This window comes from Monodelphis domestica, chromosome 1 (genome assembly GCF_027887165.1).
Source record: "Monodelphis domestica isolate mMonDom1 chromosome 1, mMonDom1.pri, whole genome shotgun sequence".
NCBI classification, from domain to species: domain Eukaryota; kingdom Metazoa; phylum Chordata; class Mammalia; order Didelphimorphia; family Didelphidae; genus Monodelphis; species Monodelphis domestica.
This window is the reverse complement of record NC_077227.1, coordinates 83726455-83753880: the sequence shown is the minus strand read 5'-3', so window position 1 is coordinate 83753880 and position 27426 is coordinate 83726455. Positions and strand designations below refer to the sequence as shown.

The 27426-nt window shown below is 34.4% G+C and overlaps 1 protein-coding gene across 4 annotated transcripts in view; it reads left to right on the top strand.

Annotated features, from left to right (window-relative positions):
* Positions 1–27426, top strand: part of BTAF1 (B-TFIID TATA-box binding protein associated factor 1) — a 118524-nt gene that overhangs the window by 49133 nt on the left and 41965 nt on the right. For all 4 annotated transcript variants that reach the window (XM_007478817.3, XM_007478816.3, XM_056802580.1 and 1 more), the window contains 13 exons: positions 67–196; positions 2766–2834; positions 4946–5035; positions 5702–5797; positions 5900–6076; positions 8440–8580; positions 10658–10782; positions 13401–13521; positions 18842–18946; positions 22414–22563; positions 23803–23945; positions 24776–24950; positions 26138–26341. In XM_007478817.3, the coding sequence (XP_007478879.1) occupies positions 67–196; positions 2766–2834; positions 4946–5035; positions 5702–5797; positions 5900–6076; positions 8440–8580; positions 10658–10782; positions 13401–13521; positions 18842–18946; positions 22414–22563; positions 23803–23945; positions 24776–24950; positions 26138–26341 (1726 nt within the window). The remainder of the gene's footprint in view (positions 1–66; positions 197–2765; positions 2835–4945; positions 5036–5701; positions 5798–5899; positions 6077–8439; positions 8581–10657; positions 10783–13400; positions 13522–18841; positions 18947–22413; positions 22564–23802; positions 23946–24775; positions 24951–26137; positions 26342–27426) is intronic.

The window sequence follows — 27426 nt, the reverse complement described above, 5'->3', positions numbered from 1 at the left end:
ATCAAATCATGACTTTTTATCTATCCTTATATTTCATCATTTTTAAATGGTGAATTTTATTTTTAGCAATGATAGCACAGATGGGGAACCAGAAGAAAAAAGACGGAAGATAGCCAATGTTATTATTAACCAACCTTCAACTGAGTCCAAGGTCTTGATTGATAATGTACCGGACAGTTCTTTCTTATTTGAAGAGGTATGATTTTCCATGCCTTAAGCAACTATTTTCTAAGTTGTTTCTTACCTCAAATATTGTAACGTTTCTAGTAATATGCCAAAATCTAGAGAAGTGGTAGTTATCAAATCCTTTAAATTTGCGTTTTAAAAATCCCCGGTAATCATTTTTTCTAAAACACATATTATTATTGTCCTATTCCATGCTTTCTTCTCTAGCAGACGGTCCCCTCTGTTATCCCTAGTCTCTCAGATAACTTGTCTTTCCCTGTGTTCTGGTTCCTGTTGACTACAAAAATGCCTATGTTTCCTTCATGCTCAGAAAAACCTTAATTGATGTTTCCATAACTGTTAATTGTAGTCTCATTTTTTTTTGCCCTTTGTGGCTAAACTCCTTGAGAAAGGTCATATAAAATAAGTACCTCCATGTTTTTCTCTTCTTAACTCTTAAAATCTGGTTTCCAACCATATCATTCCTCTAAAACTTTCACCAAACTTACCTGTGGTCTCTTAATGCCAAATGGACTTTTCTCAGTCTTTATTCTTATTGTCCTCTCTGCAGCCTTTAACACTATTGAGCACCCTTTTTAGTATGCTACTCTCCTGGTTGTTTTCTTCCTATTAGATTGTTTCTTCTCAGTCTTCTTTTCTGGGTCCTCATTCAAGCCATGCCTATTAACTATGAGTGTCCTCAAGATTCTGTCGGGGGCTCTTTTCTCCCTCTCTACTATTTCACTTGTTGATCTCACTTGCTCTCATTGATCTAATAATTTCCATGACGATGATCCTCAAATCTGCCTACCAAACTTTAATGTCTCTGTTGACCCCCAATGTCACACCTCCAGTTGCCTTGCAGACATCTCCAACTGGATATTTAATAGTTATCTCAAACTCAACATGTTCAAAACTGAATTCATCATCTTTCCTCCTAAAGTTTCCTCCTTTCTTCCTTCCTCGTTACTAATTGTCAAGGGTATCACCATTTTCCCACTCCCCAGGCTCACAAATTATATGAGAATTAGTATGTCATCCTTACCTCCTCATTTTCTCTCTCCCTGCACCTCTATCCACTCTGTTACCAAGGCCTGTGGATTTCATTGTTGCAACATCTCTCTAATCTCTCTCCCACCCTTCTCTGACACTAACATCTCTTTAGTATAGGTCCTCATCACTTAAGATCTGGACTATTGAAGTAACCTGCTGGTGGGTCTGCCTGCCTCAAATTTCTCTTTATTCCAATCCTTCTGGCTTTCAGCCACCAAAATGTTTTTCCTAAAGCACAGGTCTGACTATGTCACCCTTCATTCTCCCCACCATCACCAATAAATTCCAATGACCTCTGTTACCTCTAGAATCAATTACAGAATACCCTGTTTGGCATTCAAAGCCTTTCATAAAATAGGACTGTCCTTAACTTTCCAATTTTCTTGCAGCCTCCCTCCCCCTATCTCCCAAACTCTTGAATCCATTGACATTAACTTCCTTGCCTTTTCTTGAATGAGCCAATCCATCTCTTGATTCTGGGCATTTTCAGTGGCTGTCTCATGTCTGGAATGCTCTATACCTCTTGGCTTCCTTCAAGTCACAGCTAAAATCTTAACCTTTTACAGGAAGCCTTTCTCAATCCCCTTTAATGCTAATACTTTCCCTTTATTGATTATTTCTAATTTATTGTATAGTTTATACATAGTTATTTGTATATTATCTTCCCAATCAGACTGTTAGTTCTTTGAGGACAGGGACTGTCTTTTGTCTCATTTTCATATCTCCATTCCTTAGGATGGCCCTGGCATATAATATGCATTTAATAAACGTTTATTGTACATATGAAAAAAAATTTTAAATAATTTTATTCAAGGATACTTTATTTCCTCAGTTACCTGTAATAATAATTTTCTATATATATTCCCCAAAATTATAAGATCCAAATTGTTTTCCTCCTCTTCCTCCCCACTCTCGGATATGGTAAGCAATTTGAACTGTATTATCATGCAAAGCATGCTTCCATTTTGGTCATTTTAAGAGAATACTCATAAAACGAAGCCCCCCGAATAAAATCATAAATAAACAAATGTGAAAGATAGTATACTTTGTTCTGTAATTTGACTCCAACTGTTCTTTCTGTGGAGGTGGATAGCATTCTTTGTCATAAGCTCTTCAGAATTATCCCAGATCATTGTATTGCTGAAAGTAGCTAAGTCTTTCACAGTTGATCATAATATGATATTACTGTTACTATGTACAATGTTCTCCTGGTTCTGCTTATTTTGTTCTGCATCAATTCATGTAGATCTTTCTAACTTTTTCTGAAATCATCTGCTTATCATTTCTTCTAGTGCTGTAGTATTCTGTCACTACCATATACCATAAACCACAGTTTGTTCAGCTATTCTCTAATTGATGGACATCCTCTCAATTTCCAATTCTTTGCTACCACAAAAAGAGCTGCTATAAATATTTTTGTACAAGTAGGTCCTTTCCCCATACGAAAAAATTTTAAAGGTACATTTGTATTATTGGCATAAAAGACTTGTTCTGGAATATTTATTTTGTTATTTATTTATTTTTTGTTTTTCTCTACCCTTATTTAGACAAATGAATGGCCTTTGGAAAGCTTTTGTGAAGAATTGTGTAATGATCTTTTTAATCCGTCCTGGGAGGTAAGATTTCTTCTTAGCACTATCACAATATTCTGCTAATGATGCAGTGATATAAACCAAAGCATCAGCTACTTGTTTTCTCCTTGTGGGAAAAAATTCCCCATCCTCAGTAGTCGATTGTTTACAGTACTATCCTTGAGTTCCTTTTCAACTTTTTGTTGTTCTTTGTTCTCCTGGTTTAATCCATTGCCATAAGCTTCACTTCCCTCATGTGCTCTTTCTTTTTTTTGAGCAGATTTTTTAAAAAATGGGTTTATTGTGAACTTTCAGCTAAAAAAAAAAAGACTTTTAACATGCAAAGATCAAAGGGAAAGAGGATTCTATAAAAATATGAACTTGCATTACATGTAGTTTTAAGTAACAGGGTAACAACAAAATTAACCTCTTTTGTGTTTCACGTACACTTTTGTGAACTAAAAAAAATGTTTTATTGATGCTTTTTTCATTTTTGTTACTACTACTAACCACTCTTCTCTTCCTTACCACCCAAGTAGAATGTCCTCCCTTAAAATAAGTTGCAGAGAAAAAAACAAAAAACACAACAATGACCATTTCTGATCATATGTATCTCATTCTGTACTTCTAATCCATCCCATCTCTGTGATGAGTTAGGTAGCATGTTTCATAATTAATCTTTTAAAATCATGATTGTTATTTCTTTGGTCAGTGCTATGGTCTTTTAGAGTGTTTAATTTTGGGTTTTTTTGGTGGGGGGGTGATAAATTTTTATTGAAAAAAAAATATTTTTTTTTGCATCATCTACATTTCCCACCAAAACTTCTCTCCCACATACCTTTTAGAGAGCTATGGAAACTAAAAAAGGAGAAAAAAGAATTCAGCAAAAATAATACAATGAAAAAAATCTGAAATTAAAAGTAGTCTCCCACATTCATAGTTCCAGACCTCTGCAAAGAAGGTGGAGATTTGGAGCCAAGTTTGGTCACTAGAACTTTGATGTATTCAGTTCCAATTGTTCTTTCCACTTAAGTTATCATCATTGTGTATGTTGTTTTCTTTGTTCTGCTAACTCCAATTTGCATCAGTTTGTGTAAGTCTACCTATACTTCTCTGTATTTGTCATATTCATTTTTGTTTCTACCAGTATATGAATGTTTTCTTATGGTCATTTCCCACAGCTTATTTTATTTACCATTCCCCAATTAATATCTATCCATTTCTGTTCCTTCAACAACAATCTTCTGAGTTCTGGTCATTTCTCTCCTAAACTATAACATCTTCATTTCTTTTCCATTAGAGAGTCATTTTTGGCTTCTGTTCTAGAAACACACTGATCTAGGCTGCAGCTATCTCACTGCTTTGTTAAGGATTTCTATTTAAAGATGTTCCGATCTTAAATTTATAAGGTATGCTAATAAGTGGGTGATAGGTCAATATCCTATTTATCATTCCTATGATAACTTCATGATTTAAAGCAGCTATCCAGGGCCCAAGTATGGTTAGTATCCTTTTTCCATAAAGCCTTTAATATGGCAGTTTATCCTGAAGCTTCAGTGAAGCAGTGACAATAAGACTTTGAGGATAGTTTGCTCTGGCACCTTTTAACTGACTAAATTTTGGGATCTTCTTTGGTTGCCTGCAATTTAAAAATTATTGGGCATTATAGAAATATTGTTACCTTTTTCTTCAACAGCTCTCTTCCTTGCCCTTCTTCCGCTAGCAATGAGCTACTTCTTTTTCTTCTTCTTCTTCTTTTTTTTAAAGGAGGAATGGACAAGTGGAATTTATCTCAGAAGTATTACAGATTTGAGAGATGGAAAGACCTTTAGGGTTTATCAAGTCCAAGTCCCTTATTTTATAGGTGAGGAAACTGAGGCCCAGAAGAATGGCATAATTTTTCCAAGGTCACATTAACAGCAAGGTTTTAAGCTGTAATCCAGATGCATGTAACTTGGAGTTCAGCATTGTTTCCTCTGTAACATGTTGTCAAGACATGTTATCTAGAATTTTATCCCAAAAAGGCACATTATTTTTAAAATGTCATGGCAAACTTTAAGTTTCTTGGATAGAAAAATAATTTTTATTATTGAAAAAAAGTTAAACAAAACAACTTAAATATTAAAACTAACAGCATCTAACATTAATACTTTTAGGTTCGACATGGTGCAGGTACTGGACTTAGGGAAATTCTCAAAGCTCATGGGAAAAATGGTGGTAAAATAGGAGATAGCACTTTAGAGGAGGTAAGTATATTAGAATGATAATATTTAACAAATCTTCATTAATCAACCTGTCCTACTAAGGAAGATAAATGCCTAAAATGAGAACCAAAGGGAAAGGAATGAGAGAGAAGAGTGAAATATGCAGGAAGGAAGGGACAGCATGAAAAGCAAAAATAAGAAGGGTAAAGTGTGATGACAGACAAAGGGAAAGAAGACCAATAAATGAGACATTAAATGCTCATGAGACATGCTGTGAATATTAGTAGGCTGAGGAGTGACTTGAAAAGATGGTGACTAGGAGAACGATGATTGGTGGGGAGAGAGTTTGTAAATAGAACAGAATATGGATTGGTGACATATAATTAATCCTCAAACTGACCTTATGAAGCTAATTTCTTAGTGTGTGCAAATGATTTAATTGGATTTCATGTCCTATTGGAGCTTTGGTACAGTTTTATTTGACTCAAACTAATCTACAAATAGGCTATGATTTATGATGGCAAAGAGATTTAATTCATGTCATTATTTTTGGCTAATGTTTATATAGTTAAAATGACCTCTTTTGTCTGGATTTTTCTCTTTTATTTGTGTGACATTTGGTTGTTAATTTTAGTTAATTTTTCCCCCATAAAAAGAATACTTAAAATGGTATTTGTTGGTGATATTTAATAGTGATTTTTTTTCCAGATGATCCAACAGCATCAAGATTGGCTGGAAGATTTGGCTATTAGACTCCTTTGTGTTTTTGCACTAGATAGATTTGGTGACTTTGTTTCAGATGAAGTAAGTTTCTTACTTAAGGGAGCATTTGTTAAATTAAATTCTAATTTTTTTGCATAATGTATCTGGTGCCAATCTTGAACTTTTTTTCCTTTCTACTTCTAGGTTGTAGCACCAGTTCGTGAAACTTGCGCTCAAACTTTAGGTGTTGTTTTAAAACACATGAATGAAACAGGAGTTCATAAGACTGTGGATGTACTCCTTAAATTGCTTACACAAGAACAGTGGGAAGTGAGACATGGTGGCCTATTAGGAATAAAATATGTTTTAGCAGTTCGTCAGGTAAACACTTCAGAATCTGTATCTTGCGTATTAATGAAGATATTTCTCTATTTCAAATATTTTAGTATACCTTTGAATTAATAGGTTATAGGCAAACTGATCAGTCAGTCCAGAATTGGGTAAATATAATAATCAGAATTTGGAGGACTCGTATTTGACACCCTGAGCAGAGGTTGCAAATACACACTTAAGATAAGGATTTCAGCCAGATATCAAAAGGAACTATTTTTTTCTAAAGTATACATTTTAATTATGTTTTAAAATCACCTTTATTTCCCAATGTTTTCTCTTCTACTCCTTGTCACTGCTAGTCTTTATAATAAAAAAGAGAAAAAACCCAGCTCAGCAAAACTAATCAATGTCACAAATCTGACATAAGCAGTATGTTCCACAAAGTCTCCAGCCTTTGCAAGCAGTTTTTATATATCCTTTTATAATATAATAATTTCCAGATATGTTATACAATCCTCACAAATCTGTGATATCATTGGGGCATATAGTATTATTTGCATTTTATAGATGGTGAAACTGAGGTTTAAAAAGTTGAAGTACCCATAGTCACAAAACAATTTAGTATCAGAGTTTAGAATTAGAAATATGGTCTTTTGACTCCTTTTTGTTTATTCAAACTTGTTTAAAGATGATGATTATATTGATGATGTTGGCATTAACTTCAAATCATGTGAATTGATAAATTTATGAACTATTCACTTATAGACATTTCTCAACTTACAAATGAATGGGTTATGCTATGAAATCAGAACACATTTTTGCATTGGAAAATAGCCATCATAGGTTCCCAGACCAACTTCAAAGAGTTCATTTAAGTCATAATGTAGTTGAAATGCAACACTAATAGTCAAAATGGGTACTCCTCATGCTCTGTAACGTGGGTCAGTTCCCATCTTGGAAGGGAGAAGACAGTGAAGAGTGAGAACTAAAAATTAGACAATGGAATTAGAATTGGCATTAAGGCCTAGATGAACAAGGAGGAACGGGGGAAAGAACAAGGTTGATTTGTGATTTAGTACATGACCCTGCTATATTAGTGAGGAACATTGTTACCATTGATTTGCGTATCATTACTCCTTCCTTCCTTTTTCCCTACTCCCCTCACTGCTTGAAATAGAATTATGTTAAAGCATTAAAGAAATATGGCCCTTTGATGCTACCAAATGTTGCGACTCAAATATAGCTTGATAAATTTAGTCTCATGTTACTCTGATTGTAGGTAGTTATGACTAAGGAGAATTTTAAACAAACAAATACTGCTCCGTGTGTGGGTGTGTGTGGATGTGTGTGTGTGTGTGGGTGGGTGTGTGTGTATTTGTGAATGATTTACTCAAATATAATTCTGGGAAGTAAGGTAAATGATGAAAGCATAAGCTTATATCTTGTGGAACCTAATGTTAAGAGTCATTAAAACAAATTTTGGTTTTGGTTAAATCATATTTTATGCCACTACTTTCCATCTAATCAGTATATGAATTAAATGGCCCAGAAACTTATTTATGGATATTTCAGTGAATAAAGACTGATTGTTTTTGAGCCCCTATTGGGTTCTCAATATTAATTAGTATTTTAAGTTACATTATAATACTATGTAATTCTCAGTTTTTACATTCATCTTTCAATTTGAATCAGCTAATTATATTCTTGTTTTAGAAACTTAACAATTTTTCTTCTTGGCTACCTTTATGTATTCTCGTCTTATGTATTTATTTTAATGTAAATAGCACAACTCCAAAGAATGGAGAAAGTGATGCAAAAGAAATCAAGTATAATAAAGTATAGTAGGAGCCTAATTATTCTCAGACATAATGTAAATACTCTCTCCTTGGAACTCCTACTACACTTTCATGTTTCTCATGTTTGTTCAATCTGTATTATACTTAACCACATAGCCCTCCAGTCATGGACTACACCTACACCCTGAAATGAGATCTCTTTCCAGGGGAAAAAAAAATAGACATTGAAAGATAATTACACAAGATTTGGCTCTTATACATATGTGCATGTATATATTCATATGTGTGTATATATCCATATAGACACATAAATTTATATTTCTTTCAGTATAGTTGCTTTATTAATTTTTATCACAATTGTTCAACTTTTTCACATGCATTGCCAATCTTTGCCTGCAACTTAATAAAGTTTTTCATTTTTAAAAAATACTGTTTCAAAAAGCATTCAAAGATCTTACATAATCCCCTTCCTGGATACAATTTCCTTGAGGGCTGGATCCTTGTATTATTAATCTTGATGTATCTCTTAGTGTTTTACATAGCAGATATTCAATAAATGTTACTGAATAAATTACTTCAAGAATAAAATGCTCCCTTTTGTTACAAATTTTGCAGGATGTAATTAAAACTTTATTGCCTAAAGTTTTAACTAAAATAATTGAAGGGCTCCAAGACCTAGATGATGATGTCAGGGCTGTTGCCGCAGCATCATTAGTACCCGTGGTGGATAGTCTTGTCCATCTTCAATCGCAAAAGGTAAATTATAGTATTTCTGCATTTTCTCTCTGAAGAGTTTAATTTAGAGCAATGATAGCAAACCTTTTAGAGATAGTGCCAAGTCCCATCCCCATCTCACCCCTCCAAATCAAGTGCTGTGCCACTCTTCCCCCTCCCCCCCATTCCCATTGAATGTCAGGTGCACCCTATGTCTCCCCCCCGCTTACCTCACACAGAGGAGGAAGGAAGTACTTTCAGTAGGCTGCTGGGCAGAGGGGCGGGTGAAGTGTGGAATGTCCTCAGTGAGTGTAGAGAGGGGGAAGGGAGCAACTCTGTCAGAATCCCTCTGCCTTTCTAGTAATGAATTTGAGGGTTGGGGGGATACATATTTGACACCCATGCCATAGGTTCACCATCACTGATTTAGATTATCAATTATTAATCAATGCTGATTTCTACCCTTTTTTCAAACTCTATTCAGCTCATCTAAGTTCTATATTTTTAGTTAAGGTATTCCATACTCAGTGTCTCTAAGTCAAATTTTATTCAATTAAACAAGGAGAAAACCTGTATATTTATTCATACCATTTAGGAATATTATATATGAAATTCCTAAGAAACTTTTTCTGAGAAAGATTTAAATATCATATGCATTAGCTTTTAATTATGAGGACAAGGATATTTGGTATCTACCATGATTTTAGGGTTAGATGATAGAAACAGGGCAAGACCTAGATAATAGTGCAGACATGGAAATTATTCAGAAATTGCCCCAGGGAGGGCAGTAGCACTAATGAGTTTGAACTGTTCTTGGTGTATTACTGGTTTTAATGACCTTTGGGAAAAGAGGTTAGTTAAAGATCTACCTTCTAGGGATTTTGTTGCATGAATACATTTACCTTGCCATCCAAAAGTACCTTTGCCTTTATTCCAATGTTCACCATTGACAACCTTTCAGAGAGAATTTTTATAGGGCATTTTAACAAAGGTAGCTATATGGATAAAAGTACAAAGTGTCACTTATTCTTTCTTGTCCTGTTTTCCTCATCAGTAAAATAGGCACAACAGTACCACTTAGCAAGAATATGAGAATTAAATGTAATAAAATATAAAGCATTTTGTAAACCTGAAAATTCTGTATCGGTTACTGTCATCATCATTATTATCACCATGATCAGATTAGAACATATCTTGAGAAGAGCTGCACATTAGCAAGGGTTAATTTAGCTGATTACTTTATTACCACCTAGTAAAAAATAAAGGAAGGCCACAAAGAATGAGGCATGAAAATGAATGAATGCATTTGATAGGAGGAAAATAAAAAAACTTGCCATCCAAGCTGTAGGATACTATGCAGAATTAGGGGTGCCTCCTATGAGGAATGAGAACAAAAAGAGATTTCTAAAGTAGGAATGAAGAATTGATAAATAAAAATACCTCCTATTTTGCAATTTTGTCTACTCAGTGCCATTAATGGATTGTGGCGAGGGATTTACAGAACCTATAGCAATTTTACATTATATAATAAGTGCATAGAATTATCACGAAGTCCTTTGTGATATCCAAGGAGGATGGAGAAGGCCTCTTAAAGCAAATGGCATTTGAATATATACTTGCTGGTTGGTTGATTGATTGAATTAGTTGTAAAAAGACAAGATTTTCCTAAATGAAGAAAAAGAGGGAAGTTTTGAGGCATAGTAAACAGCAGAGCTATTGATTTTGTCTGGAGTAGGGAATGATGTAGGGAAACAAAGGTAGAAGAGAGTGGTGCCTGAGTCATTGTGAGGCCCGTGTCAAAGGCTGGGTTCCTCCCAGAAATCCTAAGTTTAGCAGACACTGAGCTGCAGATTTGGATCCTGGATTGGAAGGCAGAAGGGACCAATTCATCCGACTCCTTCATTTTGCAGTCTAGATGACATGCCCAAAGTTCACACAGGTCCACTGATTGATTCTAAATTCTAGCATTATACTGAAGAATTGCTAGTTATCTGTTTGCTGGGCTTCTTTCCTAGAGGTGTAAGTTAGCAGGGGCAAAAAGTGTTGGACTGCTATACTTAATATGTATAAAATATGCAAAACATGACTGGCAAGCATTTCTTTTTAATTCATTTTATAGGTACCTTTTATTATAAATACATTATGGGATGCTCTTCTAGAACTAGATGATCTCACCGCTTCAACAAATAGTATCATGACCCTTCTTTCATCCCTTCTGACTTATTCTCAGGTTCAACAATGCAGGTAATTGTTCTTGATAGATGCATTCTAAGATTTTAACTGCATTTTCAATGAGCTTTTCAGTTATTTTAACCTTCTAAGAATTAAGGAAATATTTTGTAGCCAGAATAGAATCTTGTTTTCTTAAGAGGCAGTGCCAACAAATACAATGCAGCCATTAGAGTGATTGGGGTGGGAGTGTCAAGGAGAAGAGTACTCACCCTTTTAGGGATGTTTTAGTTGTATAATTCCCTATTTGTCTATACTGTTATATTCTTCTTCAGTGCAGTTATTTTGGTTTATTCATTAATGTAACTGATGTATAATCAATGTATAATTATATATTAATGCAGTTTTAGAAATAATTTATCATTGAATAGCAATGATTTGGCAATTTGTATCATCAATTAGCTTTTCCTTGGTATCACCAGTTTCAATTGCCTTTTCATCTTTTATTTCAGTGACCAGTTCTTGTTAGAATAGTAGAAATATTTATTTTACTTTCATGTTCCAAGTCCTCCAAATTGTACTAAAGCCAGAAGCATGCCAGAATTGTAAAGCTTCACTGGTATGCTGCATTTGAACATGAAAATAAGGCCCCATTGGGCAGCTGTTTACTATCTTTTAACCTAGTTTCCTACATATCAGCTGAAAGCTTAATCTACTCTGTTAATAGGACCAAGTAATGGGGGGAGGGAGGGAAGAGAAGAAAAAATGAGAGATTTTTTTGACTATAGTATTTTGCTTAGAGGTCATAAAATGCCCTTTTGTTGGCTACCAACCAATCCATAATTATTTTTGAGGTACTCCAAATAATACTAAACTATTTTAATAGAAAATTAGAAATCTATAAAAAATAGTCAAATGGTATAGGAATTTCGGTCAATTAGCAATGTCCTACAAATAAGTCCATAATATTGGCATCAAATGAGAAGGACAGTATAACTGTTGCTATCACAAAGTAAGTGCTATAGAAGCACTCAAGAAAAGGGAAGTTACAGTGTATGTGCAGGTTCTTAATCATCAGGTATTAAAGTCAGACACTACACATATTTTGTTCTGGCCTTACTACTAATTAATTGTGTGTCCTCAGAGAAGCTCCTCAAGCTTTGTGGATCTCAGTTTCTTCATATAAAAAGAGAAAGTTGTACTAGATGACCCATAAGTACCCTTCCATCAATGGCATTCTATATATCCCTTAAGAACCTAAAGTAAGGGATTTTATCCTTATTATCAGACAACTACATTACAAAAAAGACAGGTTAGGTAATGTGAGGAAATGGATCTAATGAATGAAAATTTTGTTAAGTTAAAAAACTTGCTAGCTTTTCATTTTTTCAAGTTAATATTTTATTAACATATATTCTCTTTCTATAAAGTGAAATGTTTTAGTTGGTAGATAACTATGAACCTACATAAGGAGAAATACCGCATGCTTTAAAAATTGTATCCAGCATGACCAGTTGCACCGTTAACAAAAACTGCTGTTTTTGTGTTCTTAGTATGTTTTGTGTCTGCATGTTTATTTGTATGTGTTTGAATTAAATTTTGTATATAAATTATACTGACGTGTAAAAAGCATAGGAAACACTGATTTTGCAAAAAAAGATGGGCCAGCCAGTAAAAAATAGCAATCAAAGTTGAACCCACTAAATCAGAGAACCAAAAAGGATGAAGTTGGTATTAGTTTGCCCCCATTTACTTAAAACTCTGTAAAAAGGGTATACACTTCATATAGTAAATTCATGGACCCAGTGATTTACTGAAATTGATTATTAAATTTTCAACAAGATCATTTATGCCTCAGAAATTGGCATATGCTCTTGATTTTTTTATTGTCTAGACTTAAGAAAGAAAATGTTAATAATGTAGATTAAAATTAAAACTATGCCATGTATATTAGTTTTTCCTTCTACTTTTTCCCTTGGGTAGACATTCGTTAAAGAATTACCTTGTGTGGATTTCCTAAATCCAGTCAACTTTAAATCACTCTGAGGTGTAAAAGACTTTTCTTTCTGTATACTTGTCACAGACTGATTTAGGAGAACCCATGATTCCAGGTAGCCTTGGCTTTATTTCCCTATTTAACCAGTGATTGACAAGGAGGAGACATTATTTAAGATTCCCTAATTCAAGAACTCTTACCCTGGTGATATAGTGAAGAAGTACAGCATTTCACATATACCCTCTGCCTTTCTGATGATAGAGTAATGCCTCATCCAGAGAGAATATACAACACCCAAATATGTTGGAGTTGCCCACAGGAATAGCAGGTGGGGAATGGATAATTGCCAACTGATGCTGTTGATTAATCCCATTATTGTTAAATGCCTAGTTTTTCAGAATGGGAAAAGAATATAATGAGAAAGGAACTTTAAAAAATCATCTTACTAGCATCAGTGCCACAGAAGAGCTGAATGCTATTTGAACCCATCTCTATGACCTCATTTTTTAAAAATGCTTATTATGATACTGCAGCGGAATAGTATTGAGTGAGTTGTGAATATGAAAACTTGATCTTTTAAAAAATGATTCAGGTTTATGAGAAAAAAATGTTATTATGAAGTCCATATATAAATGAAACTTAAATGGATTCTTATTTATCAAAAATGAGTAAGATTAATTTACATCTTCTTTATCAGTATCCAACAGTCACTTACAGTTTTAGTACCACGTGTATGGCCATTTTTGCATCACACTATATCATCAGTTCGAAGAGCAGCATTGGAAACGCTATTTACATTATTGTCAACACAGGACCAGGTAAGAACTAATCATTGTATAAAACAGCTTTGATAGTTTAAAAGAATCCTGACTCGACTTACCTGGCTATCAGCTGCTCACTTTTGCTACATGCTCCTATAGTAAGTAGAATGCAAATGTCTGACGGCAGTAGGATGGATTTTATAGACAGGTTTTGTTAAATAACTCTTGGCTATCATACCCATTGTTTGGTTTGTCCTCTTTAAGGAGCTAACTCTAGTTGGAGGGATTGGAAGGGTGTCAGAGTGGGAAATAGAACTTATCCTGTCTGAGACCACAACATAAGTTCTGAATGATATAGAAGAGGTGATGAGGTTTCCAGAAGCTGATCTGTTATTAAAGCTTATGAATTCATAAAAAAGAAGGGAAGTATTTTCAAGACCAGCATTCATTAGGAATATAATTTTTTGGGTTTTTTCTCCTAAGGGCTAAAATTTGGAAGAACTTCAACTAGTTTAGAGGCTATATATTTGTACAGTTAAGAGGCTATATGTGTGTGCTATTACTTGGATTCATCTTCTTTAAAAAATTAGTAAACATTGTAACCAAAAGACTTGGCATATAGAAGAAACTCCATTTTGTTTCCTGACCATACATTGCATTGCTAATTAAGGAATGTTTAACTACAATTTGAACAACACTTTTTATTGTATTCATTTCCATGAATAGGCATCTGACTGATGCAAATTCTATTTCTCATCATCCTTGTGCTACTATTTCCATAAGTCTTAGAGGTTTTCTGTCTCTTTCTTCTTCCACCGTCACTTTTCATTGTTCTCAATGCTGCTCTTAAATTGATTTTCTTGGATTATGCCCAATTGCCATAAGCTTTGTGACAACTGTGTGCTTCAGTACACAGGAACCCTTTTCATTCTTAGGTTTCTAATAATAGTTCAGGTAGGGCCTAGCACATAGTAAGCATTTGATAGTTGGGTTTTCAGTAGTTTGATAAGTAAGGTGTGATTATATGTAGTCGAGTATAAATTCATTGGCTTTATAAGCATCTAGTTCTTTAATATACATTGATAAAAATCCTTTGACTTTGGGACTGTGGCCTTGTCTTCTCAAATCACGTTAAAAATTAGAACTTTATTTTTTGTTGTAGTTGATTCCCTAGCATTCAGAAACTCATATCGCTATGCTATGCTTTCAAATTTCCAACTTCTTAATTTTCCCAGGTAAAAGAAATACCATGATTTATATTTGGACAAACTTAGTTTGTTGTTTAGTGAATTAGATCTATTTGGGATGTATCTTCATCATTTCTCTTTATACTTCTGGTTATCTCAGTCTTTTTACTTTTGGCTTTTTAAATGAGGGATCTTTATTTTACAAGAGATATAGGTCCTATGGGGGGAGGTGTTTGCACATATGTGCATGCATAAAGCACTCACTGTTTTTTATAATGTACCAAAAGAGGAACAAAAAATTAATAAGGTATAATTTCTTTATTTTAATAGGATGTTACTTTTATGAATCTGTTGGTAGTTGGCTTCCTGGTGATTATAGAATTTAAATGCTTGTTAAATCTAAAATGGCCTCTAATCAAAGTAGAATTTCTACTTTGTAAAAGTAAAATTAGCTACCACTTATGACTCTTTGCGAAGCATTTCAAATATTTTCTCATATAAAATAAAATACCTGTTATATTATTGGTTCTTCTCTTATCTGTCTGACTGTTCTTCTCATTTTACTTTGCTGTATCTTCATATACGTCATGCCCACTAATCATGGTTGTCCCTGAAGAATTTGTCCTAGGCCCTTTTCTTCCTCTCTGCTCTCCTGGTTGATGATCTCATCAATTTCCATGGGTTTAATTATCATCTCTTTGCAGATAATTCGAGCCCATGTCTTTCTACTGAGCCATAGTCACACATCTCCACCAGTTTTGGGGCATCTCAAACTGAATGTCCTTTTGGAAAATGAAACTCAGCATGCCACAAACAGATCTCATTATATACCCTACCCTACCCCCCTGTCTTCCAAACTTGCCTTTCACTATAGAGGCTACCACCATCCACCCAGTTGCCCAGATTCTCAACCTCAGTGTCATCTTCAACTTTTCACTTTTCCACTTTCCTATCCAGTCAGTTGCCACATCATTTTCTCCACTGGCACAGCTACCATCCTAGTTCATTTCTTCATTAGCATCCCTACCTCAAGTCTCCCAATTCCAATCACTCTTCCACATAACAATCAAAGTGATTTTCTAAAAGCATCATATCATGTTCATGATGTCTTTTTCACCACCACCACCTACCTTGCATCAGTAATCTCCTATGGTTTCTCTGTTGACTCTGTAGTCCAATATAAATTCCTCTATTTGGTATTTAAATTTCTTTATCATGTGCCCCCTTCCCATCTTTCTAGTCTTGTTCCATATTCTTCATACACAAAAGACCATCCCTTTTGGCTCTATGTCTTTGCCCTGACTTGCCCCCATTCTTCAGTTTTCCTTAAGACTCAGTTCAAGACCTTCTACTGGTAGTCTTTTCCTTTAAGATTACCTTTCATCTAGACTATATATATATTGGGTATATATGCCCATTGGAGAAAAATGGCAAACCATTACAGTATCCTTGCCAAGAAAACCCCATGGAGACCTCTGGTTCATGATGTCATGAAGAGTTGGGCACAACTGAAGAATAAGAAAATATACCTGTGTGTGTGTGTGTGTGTGTGTGTGTGTGTGTGTGTGTGTGTGTGTGTGTATTTACTGTCTCCCCATTAGAATGAGGGCAGGGACCAGTTTTTTTTTCTTTGTAGTCTTGGTGTTCTTATAGTGCCTTATAATTAGTAAGCACTCGGCATTGTCTGTTGATAGACTCAAGACCTAGCCTTATATTCTAAATCCTTTATGAAGCCTTCCCTGGTTTTCCACCACTGTCTTTCCACCCCTCCTAGGTATAATCTCTCAAACCTGCAATTAATCTTTTCTTTGCCCTTATTTTCAAATCTGAATTATAGTCTTGAATGTGTCATTTAGAATGTGAGATCCTTGAAATCATACTATTATTTTTCATCTTTGTCTTCTCAGCATCTAACATATAATAAATAATAAACATTTGATAAATGAATGAATGAATGATCAGTGTTGATAATAACCAAGTATTCTGAAAAGACCCTGAAACTTGGATCCAAAAAGAAGTTGCTTTGAACATTGGTTTGCCATTGCTATCATCCTCAGATTTAACTGGCCAGATTTTCCATGTCATTTGTTACATAGTCACTTAGCTTTTTTCATGATAGGAACATTGAAATTTCCTTTAAAAGCATGTTCAGTTTTCATCAGCATGCAAACATACCTGGTGTCCCGTGGGAATGCATGGCATGCTTAATATATGGTGTAAAAGAATTAACATGCATGTTTAACTACACTGATTACGTGTAGTGAGTTTAATTAAGATTTTTCTTTTGGCCACAAAAGGAAATACTTTCCTGAATACCATGTCAAAAAAATCATACTGAATATGCATCATATTTGTCTATTTAAACCCCTTCAGTTCTCTCCGTAGTATATATGGAATGAGTGGAGGGGATAGAAAGTGAAGTTTTAGGTATTTGTTAATAAATATAGAATCAGAGCAATAAATTGTGTAGTCATGAAAAGTGGGTGCTTCCTATATTCAAGAATGAGATGGAATAGATGCCCTATTTGATCACTTACCCATGAGTATTTTGAAATGTTAGTCTAAAGTATCCATTGATCTTACAGAAGGGAGTAAAGCCTTTGGCCTCGCAGTATTTAAACTGTCCATAGACTAGATGAAGGGAACATGGTGAGAAGCTGTTGGCTTTTGCTTCTTTTATTAGCCCAGTGCATTTCAGGCAGGGTATGGAGTCTTGGCTAGAAATCTTTACATTTAGAATGCTGGCATATTATTTAGTAGTTAATTACAAGCCAGAGGCCTTTAAGGAGACAGAGATTAGGAAAGGTTGGTTTTTGAAGGAAGAAAGGTGAGGGGGTAGTGCATTAAAAGTATGGGGACAGCCAGGATAAAGGTTCTGAGACAAAATGAAGTGTTGTTTGTAAAGAACAGAGAGAAGGCCATTTTGACTGAATCATAGAGCAAGGGAAGGGATGTAATGTATGGGGTTGGTGGAAAGATAGGTTGGGGTCACGTTGTAAAGGATTTTAAAAGCCAGAAAGCTGAGTTTATGTTGAATCCTGAACCAAATATAATCACTAGAGAATCCCTGGAATTTATTAAGTAGGGAGAGTGACATGGTCAGATCCATACTTAAACAGAATTACTTTTGCAGCTATGGATCATATATTGGAGTGTAGTCCAGGGGAGAGGTGATAAGGATATGAATTAAGGTGGTAGAATTATGTGAAGAGAGAGGGGTCATATATGTGACGTGTTCTACAGGAAGATATCGCAAGATTTGTCAACTGATTGGATATGTGGCATGAGAAAAAGTGAAGATTCAAGAATAATACCAACTTTCTAGATCCAGAGACTAGAAGAATTAGAATCTCACAGTTTACCAGAGAAGCATCTCTGCTGTTGAGAACTTGAAAACTATTTAGAATTAGATTATTTTCCAACTAAAATGTGGTATCCAGAATAGAACACAATGCTGTGAATATGACCTGAGCAATAAAGAATACATTATTACTTCCTCCTTTATATACTCTATATTATATGTAGCCTTAAGAAGTACAAATTTATAGCAAATTGATTATAATATGAAAACCTTTCTTTTTAGTAATGAGCTTAATAGTGTCTGTTACGGAAGAGAAATAGGGCTGAACATGAGATTGTAAGCCTATTATTAAATTACAATCAATAAGTATATTTAAGTTATTTGCCTACATGTTTCTTTTGTTAAAATCTTTTCAGTTCTGTTTTGCTCACTAGTGGGGAAAAAAGAAAACTTTTCCTCCATCTTATATGTTGGATTGATGTACAATTCTAAGTCATTGTTCTCAGTAATCTTTTCTCCAATAATTGTCAGTTATGTGGGTTTTCCTTGGCCATTATGGATTCATTCATCCTTTATTACTGCCTGACCAGAATTAATATAACTCGTGCCTTGTTGTGAAATGATATATATCTTCATGTCAAATTCATTTTGTACTTAATGAAGCCTGTTAAAATAAAGCTGTTTAACCTTGCATAGTAAGCTAATTCTTTCAAGTGACAGGTACAGTTCCAAACCTTTCATACTCATCTGTGTGCACATGTTGCACGTATGCACTCACATACACACACATACACTTTACCACTAACATTTCATCTTTCAAGAAGTTTGCCACACTAGAAAAATTTAAAATACAAATATTTATGCCAAAACTTTAATTTTTCATTTTCAGAGCTCTTCATCCTGGTTAACACCTATTCTTCAGGATATGCTGCGACACATTTTTCAGTTTTGTATTTTAGAAAGCAGCCAAGAAATTCTGGACCTTATTCACAAGGTATTTAATAAATCTGTTTCTTTTCTCAGTATTTTTCAAACAAAAGTTTTTATAATTGTTATACTGATATAGATGTTTTATAAAACATAGAAACCACTAGAATGTATTCAGGCACCTCACAGCCAGAACAATTAATGAGCTTCATAGATCTGCAAGCCAAGATGGTCAAAAAAGCTTCAATATCTCCATCACCATGAAGATTATCTCCATGTCATTGTCATCATCCTCTTTATATTTGAAGAGACCTTTCTCCAGGCACTTTCACACTTAATGACTTACCTGATTTGATAATCCAGGAAGTGAATGTTATGCAATACTAATAATCACTTCACAATTCCACTTGACAATCATAGAAATTAGGTTTCCCAGAGGTTGTAACTTACTGAAGGCCCCAGAGTGGTGGAGCTTGAGCCAGAACCCTGGTCTTCTAATTCTATGTCTGGTGATTCAATCTGTACTTTGCATACTACAATATGAACTAATAAAGGAGCATTTTTTTTTTGAGTATAGCAAATAAAATGAACTGCTGTGGACTGAAAAAGCAAGGTCTTCCAATGTGTTTCTGTTGGTGCTTGAAAGCATTTGCTTAATCCCCTTCTGATCTTCCCCACTACCCCATTCTACATCCATTCATAAATTAATATAATATTGCATATACATGTATTCATATGCTGTATATCTAATACTCTACATCTACAGAATTGATGACTTTTCCTTTTGCATTGTAAAAAACCCATTATTTAGTGGATAATTTATTTTCCATTCTGCTGCAATGAATTGACTCTTAAAGTTTAGTTCTCATTCTTATTAAAAACCTAAAAAAGTTGTTTTGGTGTGGTGAGAATCTAACTTATAGTTTCTGGACAGTGAATGAAAAAAGTAGTGTCCCATTCTGACAAAGTAAACAGAACAATTATTGCTGCCTTCAGAATTGTTGGTGAAATGACACTTTCCCCTTAGCAAGGATAGTACATTATATACACTTGAACTTGGTTTCACCTGCATTTAACAAGAGAATAGAATATACATTTCATTACTGGTTGATTCTGATGAGAGGGAGAGATGGCTAACTTTGGTCCCCTTGATGCTAAATTTTTGTCTTCAAATGGGTACAGCTCTAGAATTTTTTTTAAGAGTTGGAAGAGACTTTAATTCTAGAATTTGTTCTTGCCACATGATGCATTCCTGTATAGCGACAATATGATCTAATTTTCAGTCTCTGTCCTTTTTAAATATTCTTTTTGGAGAGGTTACTAGTTTCATTACCCAATCTTAAGTCTCTGCTTTGGATTTTTTTTTTTTTGATGTTTTAATTGGTGGGTGTCTTGATTCTGCACTTTTGATTTTCACTTTAGAATTTTTTTTTCATCTTATGATTGGCCTTGGCATTGCTTGTGGGATAATCTCTTTACATAGAACTTAGGCCTACATAAATTACCTTATTTTTATTAATTCCCATTTTTTTCTACTTCACATTCATTTCTGGTTTACATTTCTGCCATCCCATATAGCAAAGATTTAAAAAATGAAAGAAAAGAGATGATTTAGCAAAACTAACCAACCCATTGATCATATCTGATAGTATATGAATCTATGAAATATCATAGGCATATTTTTATCATATATATATGATACACACATACACACACACACATACGCGCCCCTTTTTAAATTAAGGGTGGGGAATAGAAAATATGTTCCATGAATGGGTTTTGTTTTCCCAGTTGCACTTTTCCAGAGCTTTCCTAGATTGTAGAATAGGGTAGAATGTTCATACATATGTATGTTTGTAGGGATTTTCAAAGGTGAACTATTCTTTCTCATAGAAATAACATTTGCTCCATTCAAATATTGCCATTATGTGGATGGCCTCAAAATCTGTCCCTCTAACCTGAGCCCCTGTAAGACAGTTTAACTCAGCCAATCCAAAAGCATTTCTGAAAAGCCTCTCTGCCAGGTTCTTTGCTAGGTAATGTATGATGCCACCTCAAAATCAGTTTAAACTGGGTTTATTATTGTTCTCCCAAAACTTCCTCTTCCTTCTAATATATTCTATCAGGCTAATTGTCCTTATGTAGAATTCTGATCATATCACTTCTCTGCTCAAAACTTTGCAGTGGTTTAATAAAGTTGAATTAGTTCTCTACTTTTCCATTTCTAAGCCTTCTCTGATCTCATACTGTTCTTCTCAACATACTTTGGACACTAGCTGAATTTGCTTATATTTTCTCTCTAACCCCTTATTGCCCAATTTAAATTTTCTACCTCCAAGGACTTAGAATGTCCACCATTTCTCTCTCTCTCTCTCTCTCTCACTCTCTCTCTCTGTCTCTCATGCACGCACGCACGCACACAGACAAATGCATATTTTGAATTCTTATTCTTCCTTCAAAGCCCAACTCAGATCATCTATTTTTCCACAAAACCTTTCTGAATCCCACTTCATTAGTGCTGATCTTTCTTAGTCTTTTCTTAATGTTTTATTTGTCCTCTCATGCATTTATCACATATCATTTTCATTAGTTATTTCTTTTGCCATGAATGAAGACTAGAGCTAAATATTATTGAAACCTTGCATTAAAGCTAACAGTATGTTCTGTATATTTTGGAGACTAAACAGTTAGATTTCCTTGCTCATAAATACATTCATTCCATTCTGACAATTAGGGTCTGAACTTCTTTTTAAGCACCTTATGTCACATATTATTTTTCAAAGGAAGAACAAAGTAAATTATTAAGTAGTATTTACAAGCAATATACTGGTCACAATTCCAGAATCTGTTTTATGGATATAACATTCTGGAGTAAGATTAACACTGTTGTTTTTCTTATGCAAGTTTGAATCGAGAAATGTCTTATGGACTTCATAACTTTAGGCTTCAACATAATGCTGAGTGCATGAGATAAGTTAAAGATTTATACTTTAGCCATTTATAATAGAATATTACAGCATCAAAATGTAACAGAAAACAATTGACTAGAGTGTCTTTAATATAAAATTGTAGCACCAAATTTTATTTTATAAGCAAAGTTTTTTCAGAACTAAATGTTTAAAATTTTTGTACTTAAATTACTTAGTTATGTTTTTTTCCCCCGAATATTTACATGAAGCCATTCTGGAAAGACCCATCATAAGATCATAAATTTAGAAGTTTATAAACTCATAATTTTATAGATGAGGAAATAGAGCCAAAAGGTGAAGTGATTTGCTGGGTTTAAATTAGCACTCTCTTATTCTAAGTCCAAGACTCTTATTCACTCTGTTTAAGTTCTTTGTTCTTTTCATCTTTATTTGATGTTTTCACTAGGCAAATACTTTTGCATTTTGAAAATTAGGATTTTAAGTTTATATCCTCTGTGGAGTTTTAAAATTCATATATCATTATCGGTAGGAGATGAGCATTAAAACTTTTAGCCCTAAGTGTTGCATTTGACTTGTAAAATTTTCCCCTCGTTTCACTCTTTAGGTGTGGATGGAATTGTTAAGCAAGGCTTCAGTGCAATATGTAGTGGCAGCAGCTTGCCCATGGATGGGTGCCTGGCTTTGCCTAATGATGCAGCCATCTCACTTACCTATTGATTTAAATATGCTGCTGGAGGTAAAATCCAGATCTAAGGTAAGAATGAGATGATCTAAAAATATGTGTTTAATCTTATATTTAAGTTTTCCTAATTATGTGAAAGCAATAAATATCTTATTAGAAGTGATTTCTGTTATTTAGTTTTAAGGAGAAATTACTATTTTACTCTTATTTTTTAGAATATGCAAGAAAATAGGTGGGAAGGAGTAGAAATGGAACATTGTTGACCAGAAGATACTGAACAGTTTGTTATTTTTTAAATTGGTTGAATGGTCTGACTCAATGAGTAGTCACTTAATGATTCAATGTTACATTGAAAGGAAGTCTCCAGTGGATTGCCCCAGGGATTTGTGTTTGGTTTCATTCTATTTAATATTTTTATTTTTGACTTGTATAAATGCATAAATGATATCTTTATTAAATTTGCAGATGGCACAAAGCTAAAGAGAATGGTTAAGAAACTGAATGAGAACATTAAGATTTTTAAAAGATCTTGACAGACTAGAACATTGGTCCATAGCTAATAAGATATTTTATTAGGAATAAATCTAAAATATTATCCTTGGGTTCAAAATATACAAGATATTGGAGATGTGATAAGATAGTATTTTGTCTGAAAAGGTTCAGGTTTTTTTAGCAGCCTGAAAACCCATAGGAATCAGCAGTGTGACTACCAAAAAATCTGTTGTCTTCTTAGTCAGCATTTCCACTGTTCTTTGGTCTAGTTTTGATAATATCAAGAATGCTGTGTTTATTCTGAGGATCACACTGGAGAAAGGACTTGAGGAGCCTGGGGAGTGTCCATAGGAGGCAGCTAGGATGGTGAAAGACACTGAGCCCCTGCTAAAGGAAAACCTGGAAAAGAAAAGATTCAGAATAGAGATCATAGCTGTCTTCAAGTATTTTAAGAGCTAATACTTCGAAGGGGCAAATTAAATGTGCGAAGGACACTTATTTTATTTATTACCAAGGGGGAAGAAGTAAGAGCAGTAGGTAGAAGTTTGCAATGAGAGAAATCCAAGCTTGGTGTAAAGAAACTTTTAGCATTCAGAGCTATCCCAAAGTCTATGAGACTATCTTGAAAGGCAGTGTGGCTCCTCCCTCCTTCCCAGTTAAGGGGAGTTTTAAGCAAAGGCTACATGACCACTGCTCAGAGAGGAGATTCTTTCTCAGGTATGAGTTGGACAAGGTGGCTTCTGAGGACTCCACAATTCTTTGACTTTGTGAAAGCTGCCTATTCCTATAATTTATTGTTTGTATTTTCTATTTCCTTAGGAAAAAACAGGTGGTAAGATGCGACAGGGTCAAAACCAAAGTAAAGAAGTATTGCAGGAATATATTGCAGGTGCAGACAGCATTATGGAAGACCCTGCAATGAGAGATTTTGTTGTTATGCGGGCCAGAGTGATGGCAGCCAAGTAAGTGTATAGTGAGGAACAAGCTATATTTTTTAAGTGACATTAAGGTTTAAAATGGGTTAGTATTGTAAATCTTTAAATTTCTCAGACTTGTGAATGTTAAAAATTTTCCCCAATGTGGAATTCTCAATTGGAACAATTCCCTACTGGGAACATTCCCCATTTTAACTGTGAGAACTCACCAGGATCAGAAATGGGAGGACCTCTACCACACCCGTACTTAAGATTGCTTTAGGGGAGAAAACTCCTTGCTAAACAGTGAAAGTACTTGGACCCATGCTTATGATGAGGCAGGGAGTTCTTTGAGCCATGCCTGTTTTTAGAATTGATACAATGGAATGCTAGGTACCTATAAAGGTTGGGCAACTTGTAAACTTGCCAGGAGCAAAGAGGTGAAAACTTACTTAGAGGTTTTCTCTTGAGGGGATTTTCTCTGTTTTCTCTGGTTCAGACTTCCTGAGGGGATTAGTCGACACAGCAGTGTTTTTAGAATGGGTTGTCCTTTGGAAAATGTCTACTGTGATTGGTAGATGTAAGGACTTAGGGGAGGTGAGGCACAATTTAAGTCTTCCACTATTTTACTCACTACAGTATCTTTTTAGGAATTAATACCACCTTATTTTTCTGTAGCACTTCTAATATTTCTAAGAGCTCATTTGAGGAAACTTATAGACATCTTATACCAACACACAGAGAACAATTACTAGATTTGTATCTTCTGACTCCTACTCTGGTATTCTATCACATTAGCCTTTAGGGAGAGACTAGCTTCACTAAGGGAAGTTTATTTTCTGAGTAAAAATTAGGTTAATTTTTTTTTCTTCCCCAAGGTTATTAGGAGCACTCTGTTGCAATATTTGTGATCCAAGTGTAAACATAGCTTCTCAAGACATTAAACCTGCAGAATCTCTCGGCCAGTTGCTACTTTTCCACCTGAACTCAAAATCTGCTTTGCAAAGAATTAGTGTTTCTTTAGTAATCTGTGAATGGGCTGCTTTACAGAAGGTAAGATGTTACTTTGTCTTTGAGTTGAAGTAACAAGTTTCTACTGAATTTACATTGCCTTTACAATTAAAAAATAATTTATGTATGGTTCTATGACCCTTTATCTATGGAATCTACAAAAATGCATAGTAAATTAAACTTTGTTTTCCCCTAAATGGTTGCCTCATTCCTAAACTTTCTACAGGACCCTCAGTCTTGTAATTGAGTAATCAGTTCATATTCATATTTATATTTAACTTCATCCTTCAGATTATCATAAAATGATCCCTTTAAAATCTCATTTAACTCCATTGATGTTGATAATTCTTTCTCTCATGTCCATCTCAGGTATAATTAAAAGCTAGAAAATGTTTATGTATGGTAACCCATTTGTTTGGTCATGAGGAGAAATAAAATTTCTCCTTTTGATCCCAGGTATTCATATTTTCAAGCATTCTCTTTTCCAGTCATTTCAGGTATAGCTTCAGTACATCAGAAGTGTTATTTTATTACATTTATATTTTAAAATTGATATCTATTAGTTTAGTTTATTCCTTTAGCTATATTTGAGAAATTAAACGTTTAAGCACTTGCTATGTGAGTCACATACTATTCCTTTACTTGGTTGTCAGGGCTGAGTATAAACAAAACCATCCTGCTCCTCAAAGGCCCAGGTTCTAGTTCAGCCTCTGGAAGAATCTAGGCTCCTTCCTCCTTTTTTATTTAGGACATAGAGAAGTGTACCTGTTTGTTGATCCTTCTCACACTGAGCAGCAAGTATGAGTTTGGGCTTCTAGACCCTAGCATAAGGGTACCTATATTGCACTTAATTTCATGATCACCATGGAGACCATCTTGACTCTGTGACTGAGAGAGGTAGAGAGAAGGAAGGTACAATTAAAATTTGGAAACCAATTTTTTTCAATAGTTAACTAGTTTTACATATATATATATATATTCCTCATAGAAATGAGCTTAAGCCATATTTTTCCTATTTTTAAAATGGGTGGTCACTTAAGAAAATTGCTCTTTAAAGTAATTTACATAACTTCCATTCCAGAATCTTTTCAGATGCCAATTAAACAGTCTTTTATCTGAACTATTCTCTAATAGGGTCCTTAGGGGTGGGGGACGAAGCTCATAATATCTATTACTAGATCTAATGCAGTACTGATCTTTGAATCCTCTTATGTAAAATTTTATTTTAGGAATGTAAAGCTGTTGCCTTAGCTGTACAGCCACGTTTACTTGGTATCCTGTCAGAACATCTGTATTATGATGAGATTGCTGTTCCATTTACACGAATGCAGAATGAATGTAAACAACTTATTACGTCATTAGCTGATGCACATGTTGAAGTTAATAGCAGAATAAATTACAGTGTGTTTACTATAGATCAAGCTAATGACCTGGTGAGTTAATAGAATTTTTCTATTCTTTAATTTTAGAGATGACATGAAATAAAGAATATTAGAAACAATTCAAGACATTTATTTTATTATTATTTTTTAAATCCATATCTTCCGTCTTGGAGTCTGACCAGGGTCACATAGCTGGGAAGTGTCTGAGGTCAGATTTGAACCTAGGACCTCCCGTCTCTAGGCCTGGCTCTCAATCCACTGAGCCACTCAGCTGCCCCCTCAAGACATTTATTTTTAAAAAGCAAATTAATTTGTTTCAATACTTGTTTTAGGGGCAGACCATATTTTATGACAAGGCCACTTTTAGTCAGATAGTATCCTCCTTTAAAAATTAGTAAATTGCTTTTTTATTTTCCTTTAAACCCTTACCTTCTAAGCTTAAATTTGATACAAATATAAATTCTAAAGCAGAAGAGTGGCAAGGGCTAGGCAACCAGTAAGTGACTTGCTCAGAGTCACCTAGCTAGGAAGTATCTCAAGGCTAGATTTGAACCCAATTCTTTCTGATGCCAGACCTGGGACTATCCACTGTATTGTTTATTCTTAAAATCAGAACTACAGCTTAAGAAGGAATGTTCCTTTCCATTTTTATCAAAATTATTGGTGGGGAAAGTCATGGCTACTCAGTGTCCTCTTTTCCTGGTATTATATTTTCCTTTCCTATAATTTTTTTTCCAAATTCTGAAGAATAGATTTAGATATATGCTATATCTGTTTCACTTAATATTTGTCTATTCTACTTAATCTAATCTCATCAAACCAAAAGAGGGGGTGGGGGATTAATTCCTCCTCCTCTATACTATTTTCCTTTTCACATTTCTAAGACTTGGGAGATATAATTACTTTATATCCTTGGGTTCTGAAATTAGGAATGAAGCAAGCAACATTCTTCTCAGTGATGTTAGGGATATTTGTGCTTTGCTTACCTAGCTTAAGCAGAGTCTAGTGGATGGAAATACTGACATATATAACTGTGAGAAGTACTGTTACAGCTATTGTCCTTCCAGGCTTCCTTTCCTGTCTTTTAGATTTGATCGTTTGGATTAGAGAATTTCTCTAAATTTGTCAAAGACTAT